The 7,537-nt window shown below is 40.6% G+C and overlaps 1 protein-coding gene across 6 annotated transcripts in view; it reads right to left on the bottom strand.

The window, feature by feature from the left end:
- LRRC34 (leucine rich repeat containing 34) overlaps positions 1 to 7,537 on the bottom strand; it is a 41,139-nt gene that overhangs the window by 32,677 nt on the left and 925 nt on the right. For 4 of the 6 annotated variants that reach the window (XR_004232752.1, XM_031957636.1, XM_031957638.1 and 1 more), the window contains exons 2-6: positions 3,190 to 3,319; positions 2,426 to 2,550; positions 2,273 to 2,337; positions 1,739 to 1,822; positions 481 to 609 (exon numbers count right to left, since the gene is read on the bottom strand). Coding sequence is in view for 5 of the 6 variants with exons in the window: in XM_031957636.1 (XP_031813496.1) it covers positions 481 to 609; positions 1,739 to 1,822; positions 2,273 to 2,337; positions 2,426 to 2,550; positions 3,190 to 3,319 (533 nt within the window). In the remaining variant the exon portion in view is untranslated. The remainder of the gene's footprint in view (positions 1 to 480; positions 610 to 1,738; positions 1,823 to 2,272; positions 2,338 to 2,425; positions 2,551 to 3,189; positions 3,320 to 7,537) is intronic. The other 2 variants (XM_031957637.1, XM_031957639.1) reach the window with 2 other exon arrangements.

Below are 7,537 nucleotides of genomic sequence, written 5' to 3' on the forward strand. Positions count from 1 at the left end.
TTCTGGTTCATACTGGAAGTCCCTGGAGACTTGCTCTAATGATTATTATTGAATGAATCCTACTCTAGGGAGCGTTCCCACAACTCCCAGTATACTTTTGAATGGCCAGGTCCAATCTCCTAGAACCTCTCCAACTGAGGAGAATTTCCCAGGCTCACACTGATGGCTGATGGGGAGCCAGACAACTGAGATGCCTCCAAGAGAGCCCTCCTAGGGAGGGGAGAAGGAGCAAATAAAGGGCTCCCAAAGGGGGGGGGGAGGTGCAATCTCTCTGAACTTATTCCTTTCTATATAGGAGCTGTCTGGGAATTTGATACATTTATAACTGTGGAGTCAGACCTCCCCTGAATCATCTGGAGTTGGCAAATTTATTTCTAACTTATTCATTCTTTGGGATATCTGCTAATTCATGTGCTAATTCTCCTACTGATAGAATGTGGTTGCAATTTATTCTTAATAAATTAGTGTTATTTTACTCACCAGATCACAGTCTCCCAAATCTAACTTCTCTAATGATGAATTAATTTGAAGCATTGTAGCAAAAAACATTCCACCTTTATTTCCAATCTTGTTCCCAGTCATTCTTAGGTATTTGAGAGTTGTATTTCTCTAGGCAGGAAAAATGTCAAAAGTTGAATACATTTTTTTAAGTTATAGAATTTCCCCTTAAAGGATTTGGCTTGGGATTAATTATTTGAAAAACAACAATTTTTAGTATAAAAATACACAAATTCATCTAAATGGTAAATGCTTATTTAGCTAGTGATGTTTACTCATTAGAGTGTGGTGGTGTATCTGTCACTTAAGCCTTTGGTTCATGGGAAAATAGATTTAGAATTGGAAGATCCTTGGAGATCACTTAGTGCAACTTCTACAGATGAACAAACTGAGGCCAAAAGATGGGGAGGAATTGCTCAGGATCACTTAAGTAAGATGTGAGTAAGATCCTGATCCTCACTTAGGAGTCCTGGCCATCAGGCCCCCCTGTGAGATGAAGGCTTGGACTCTTCCCTATCCCATCCCCCAAGGCCCACTATGGTTCTAAGTCATCACTACCAAACCCAGAAATAGATCACAAAACCTGAAAGCCATCACTGTCATTTCTGTGGTCAGACATTATGAAAGCTACATCACTTTTACATTTTATTTCCTGATTCTGAGGAATTCTATCTAATTTGCGTTTTATTATTTCGGTAGATATTTTACAAGATTATCACTTTTACATTTTATTTCCTGATTTTGAGGAATTCTATCTAATTTGTGTTTTATTATTTCGGTGGATATTGTGCAAGGTTATCTCCAGATGTTTTATAGTTTTAGCAGGTATATTACTAAGAATGGCATGCTGTCCTGGACAGAGAGCTGCCCTTGGAGATGCTGACATAGACTGATTTTGAGACCGTGGACCAGTTACTGGATCTCTGTGTTCCAGGTCACAAATTGCAGAGAAGATGCTACTTCTATCTGTGAAATTAAGAGTTCAGTCTTAGCCACCTCCTTCCCTTGCATCCTCACTTCCCCATACACTGTGGTGCTAAGTAAATGATTCACTGCAAAGAAAATTCAAGGTCCTTGAAGGAATCTGCAAGGCCTGAAGAACTAAAGATCTCTATGATTCCCTGAAATACTTGTATAAAATAGGAATCTGCACCCCCCCCCCCCCCCCCCCCACTAAAAAGAGACCATGGTTCTTTGCACTTTGGTCAGGGGCAAAGAGCATCAACAGACAGATACTTACGTGAAGTGCTTTTGCTATCATTTCTCCCCCCTCAGTCTCAATGTCATTAAACATAAGATTTAGATAAGTGATATTTTGGATATCCTGTAATGAAGAGAGAAAAGGAGCTGTCACTGTCAGGCATCTTTTAAAAGAGAGGTTCATTCATTTTGTTTTTTAAGAAGTTTTTGCCAAGAAAGTCTTGACAACTGAAACTCAGTTGAATTCTGTGAAAAACACCAATGATGTTAAGAAGCTCAGGACATTGATTTAAACCTAATCACAGTTACTGTTTGAAAGAGGAAGACTGCTGTTGTAGTTTGGATGATGTGTTTTGTTTTTACTGTTGTTGCCATGAGGTATAAGAAGTTTGCAATAGGTGATTCTGATATTCTCATTGCAAGAAAAGCTCTCTGAGAAAGTTTCAAATGTAATCTGAGATTGCAGATCTGGCCACAAAGTACAAGATGATTTCCGCAGTTCTGGAAAGTCATAATTTGATAAGTCTAAATGGTATCACTGTAAGCAAATTTAGAAGTAAAGATAATACAATACCTCAAGGAGTTTTACGACATGATGCGCTCCATAATCAGTTATGAGGTTATATCTAACATCCAAACCTAAGGGAAACAAATTAATACATAACTGACCATCTTGATAATACTTAAATTCTAGAGACATAAGACATGATCAAGTTAAAACCAGTACCTGTAATATTTGTATACGGTTTTATGGAATAGATAAGTACTTCAAAATCTTTATCTGTAAGTCTCTGCACTGGCGTTATTAAGTGGTTATTGCCAGCCACTTTAATTGTGATTTCATCCTGAAATCTGAGTAATAAAAAATATATTTTATCCACTAGCAAAGGTGAGTATAAATAGTCTTGGTAAGGGCAGCATTTGAAGGCAAGTGTGTAGAACAAGATGCAAACCTTGCAGTATAAGACATAAAAGAGAAGCGGTGATCCCTAACATCTCTCTGAGCTCTGAGCTCTGTAGTTTCTAGAATCCTATCCCATGTATTTTCCTACTCTGAGGCTGTTGGCATTCTTTAGGCTACGGGTGGAGAAACTGAGTCTCAGGATACTTGAGTGACAGGCTGAGGAGGGGGAGCCAGAAGCCCAGGACTGTGATTTCTAAGCCAAGCCCAGTGCCTCAGTACCTCCGCACCTCCGCAGGTACCCAAAAAGTATCCAATTTCCAAAGTTTTGCTTTGGTTTGGTTTGTTTTTTTTTTTGGCAAGGCAATCAGGATTAAGTGACTTGCTCAGAGTCACATAGATGATAAGTATCAAGTATCAGAAGGTGGATTTGAATTCCATCCTCCCAAGGTCAGCACTTCATCCACCCCTCACCCTCCACCTGCCTTTCTAATGAATTTTTAAATAGCTGAAGAATCTCTTCACAATCCTTAGTTTCTATAGGGATGATTTTCAGAGGACAGAGACACATTGCAGTATTATTTTCTTACCCTTTATAATTTTTAATATAATCTGTTTCTTGGAGCTGGAGTGTTTGAAATAGAAAAGGATTTTCTTCCCTCTGGAAAAGTCGACACATAGTCTGATAATTTTGTGGGAGATCGATAAATGTTGATGCAACTATAAAGAAATAAATTCAATGCATAGGACCATTTAGAAGCACATTACATGAGCAACTGTGACTCCTCAATCAGATATACAGGGAGGGTTAGACTTTGGGGGGATATCCAATTTATTTGATTATGTATGACATAATGACAGATATATCTACATATCAATATATTACTATTTTAGGGAACTGGGAATCAAGTATAGGCATAATCCCACTAATTTGCAAGAGAAAATAATTAAAATGTGAGATGAGAGTAGGCCAGGGAATTTTAACTTAGGACCTATACACTACTAGATTTCAGGAGCTACATGCACTTGAGTGGGAAAAACAATGACAATATTACTATGATACATTTTCTTTGTAATTTCATGTATTTTATGTATGTGAGCAGCCAGAGGGGTCCAGGACCCTAAGACATTTGAGGTCTCAGCAGACCAGGGATTTGTTCTTAACCTTCTTTTGCCATGGACTCCTTGGGTGGTTAGTTGGATGAAGCCCATGGACTCTTTCGGACCAATTTTGAGAAAGGAAGATGTGGGAGAAGCGGTTATGCCCCAAACCTGGAGGAAGGTAACAATGGAGGCTCTCCTTCTCTCCATATGCCTAAAAAACAGTCAAGAATTGAGAGCAATCATAGCTCAAAGCAAGTTATAAACATGAAGGGGCAAGCCACCTAAGAAGGTATAAGTAATGGTCAGAAATCAGTGTTGACATCCTAGCCAAAGGAACTTCTGTAATGGGCCAGAACCCTGTACTTGATTCTTACAAGGTGTTAATTCAATGGAATCGATAAGACAATGGTTATCTAGTTTAGCATGATGATTAATAGTTCGTGAGTTCGTTATGATTGATTTAATCTTACAATAAATAATGGTTCCCTAGTGATATAATGATTGGTTTATACTCAGTATACTGTAAATGATCTAATTATAATAGAGCATATAAGCTGGGACAAACTCAGCCAGGGTCAGACTCTGTGAGAAGACAGAGGACTGGAGGTGGGAGCTCAAGCTCTTGGAGCCAAGGAGAGACATTCATTCCATCTCCCACCTTTGTGGTGGTTGGAGGCTGGAGCACAAACTCTCAGATTTAGACAGACTTCAAGACAGAGACTGTCTTGGTGGTCCTCCTGCTTCCTCCACAGAAACCAAGACACAATGTGGAGGACCTCCAGAAAGCTAGCCAAGCCCCCAGGCAAGGAGACAAGACTTTGAAGGAGATAATAAAGAATCTGGACTTTATCCCTGGCTATTCTCATGGTGACTACTCTGCTGAAACAAAGGCTGGTCCAAAGACCTCCAGAAAATCAACCAGAACACTACAAAGTTCAACAGAGCTATCGTAAGGGAGTCCAAGGCTATATGTCTTTAATAATCTTGAGATAATTTTAATGAGCACATTTATCATAAGATGTTTTAGATTTTATCCCCATGAATAATAACCAAAAACTTGTTAGCACATTAATAGTAACATGACTTAAGATGGATCATGTTGAATGTAGAATGTAAGCAAACTGTTTTTTATGCTATTATTGTAAAGAGTTGGCTGAGTCCTAAGAGACTAAAAGTCTCCTTGAAAGCTGTTACCAAGCAGTCTGGTTGCTGGTGCTGCTGCTGCTGCTGCTGTTGCTTTGAATCCCTTTTGCCCTCATCACTGGGTTGTGTATGTGTACGTGTGTATGTGTGTGAGTATGCAGGGGTGTGTGTGTGTGTGTGTGTGTGTATAAGACCAATGAGGAGTTTCTTCAGCAAAGACTGGGCTTCTTTCTCTCTGGCTCCCTAGGGTGGGCATAAATACACATATTGTTTACCCTGTTGAAATATAAGTTCCCTGAGGACAGGGATTTTTTTTCTATTCCCAGTGAGTAAGACAAAGTAAATGCTAAAAAAGATTCTGATTTCTCAGTATGGAGTGGTACAAGGAGGAGAGAGACCTTAACATTTGAGGTCTCAGCAAACCAGGGATTTGTTCTTAACCTTCTTTGTGCCATGGACTCCTTGAGTGGTTAGTTGGATGGAGCCCATGGACTCTTTTTCAGACCAATTTTGAGGAAGGAAGATGTAGGAGAAGCGGTTATGCACCTGGAGGAAGGTAACAATGGAGGCTCCCCTTCTCCTCATATACCTAAAAGACAGTCAAGAATTGAGAGCAATCATAGCTCAAAGCAAGTTATAAACATGAAGGGGCAAGCCACAGGAATACATCAGAATAAAGGAGACTCTGCCAGTGTGAGCAATGGATTCTTACAGTTTCTATTTTATCCTCTGGTTCTAGAATATGAGGACAGTTTTCCTGATAATTTCTTGAAAAATAATATCCAGTCTTTTTTGTTTGTTTGTTTTTGTTTTTGTTTTTGTTCATGGCTTTCAGGTAGGTCAAAAAATTTTAAATTATTTCTCCTGGATCCGTTTTCTAGGTCAATTTTTCCAATGAGGTATTTCACATTGTTTTCTATGTTTTCATTTTTCTTTTGTTTTGCTTAATTATATCTCAATTTCTCATAAAGTCATTAGCTTTCATTTGCTCAATTCTAATTTTTAAAGATTTTCCTCAATGAGCTTGTGTATCTCCTTTCCCGTTTGGCCAATTTTAAGGCATTCTTCTCATTAGCTTTTTGTATTTCACACCACTCTCAATTCTTTTCCTAATTTTTTTCCTTTATCTCTTACTTGATTTTCATAATCCCTTTTGAGTTCTCCCATAGCCTGAAACCGATTCTTATTTTTCTTGGAGGCTTTGGATGTAAAAGTTTTGATTTTGTTATTTTCTTTTGGGTGTGTGTTTTGATATTTCTTGTCCCCATAGTAACTTTCAAAGATCAGAATTCTTTTCTGTTGTCTGCTCATTTTTCGAGGCTATTTTTCAGCTTTTTAAACTTTAACTTAAAAAGTAGGGTTCTGTTTCTAGGGTGACGGGTACACTATCCCAAGCTTCAGGACTTTTGTGCAGCTATGTTCAGAAATCCTTCTAGGAACCTGACCACAAGCTTTCTTTTCTGCCCTTGAACCACTGTGAAGAATGTCCCTGCCCCACTGATGCTATAAGATCTAGTGTGCTAAAGTCACGGCTTCGCAGATGCTGAAGCTAGTGCCACGGCTGCATTGTGCACTACCGTCCTGCAATGACACCTGACATCTGACTCTCACTCTGTTGCCACAGACCTTTTCTACTGACCACCTAAGTTGTCTTCAGCTGGAAAATGTTCTGCTGTCTTTTTTGATCTGATGTTCTTAAATTTGTGTTGTCATTATTTAAAGCAATTTGGAGCAGTCTGGGGGAGAGATTGGGCCAGTCCCTGCCTTTACTCCCCATCTTGGCTCTGTCTTGGGAGATGGAACCTTAACTCAGCCAAAGACTGGCTTTTCACTCTACATAAACTCTGGGGGGTGCAGATGCTGGAAATCAAGATACCTGCCCCATTCCAAAGGGTCTGAGGGCTCCCGTTAGTTATTCACTGTTTTCACCTTCTGCTGTTGCCCTCTCTTCTCCAGCCAATCAGGAGTCTATCACCCTCGGAGTGTGAGGGTGGCCCACGGATACATATAGTTCTGCCATAGCACCTAAGATCCCACAGAGGAGGGATTGTTTTAATTCTTTATATCCGGTTGGGAGTCAAACACAGAGACTGGCTATGTGTGCTGGGTGTTTAATAAATGCCAGTTGATTGGTTGATTTCCTATCAACTTGCAGTGAAAGGAGTTTTCATCTTGTGTGCTAATTATACACGATTATCCATCAAATAACATTATTGAAGGATCCCCATGAGATATAAAACAAAACCTCTCGTTCCCGGTCCCGTCAAAGGGGCCGCCACCGAAGCCACCAGTCTGAGAGACCGAGTCCCCCAGAGGATAACCGGGTGCTGAGTCCTCGGTGGGGACCTCAGTCTCTCCAGGGTTTGGCCAGATCTGACTCACAGGACTGGCCAAATGGATGAAGAGGACCTCTGGGGTGTCGGGGTGGCTAGGTGGCCAGAGCGTTAGCGAGAACTCACCGGTGGGCCGTGGTCAGTGCTGACGGCCAGAAAGGAAGCAGAGCAGCTCAGGTTGCAATTCAACCACCGGGCCCCAAACCCACCTTTTTCACCCCATTTTTCATGGTTTAAGAAAAACAATGGATGAGTCCACGGCAGAGGCCCCCCGGGTGATTTCATAGGAACGGGAGCTTGCGGGGAAGCACCCCAGAGAGCTGTGGAGCAGTGAGGGTGGGGACAAGCCGCAGAGTAA

The sequence above is a fragment of the Sarcophilus harrisii genome, chromosome 3 (assembly GCF_902635505.1).
Source record: "Sarcophilus harrisii chromosome 3, mSarHar1.11, whole genome shotgun sequence".
NCBI lineage: Eukaryota > Metazoa > Chordata > Mammalia > Dasyuromorphia > Dasyuridae > Sarcophilus > Sarcophilus harrisii.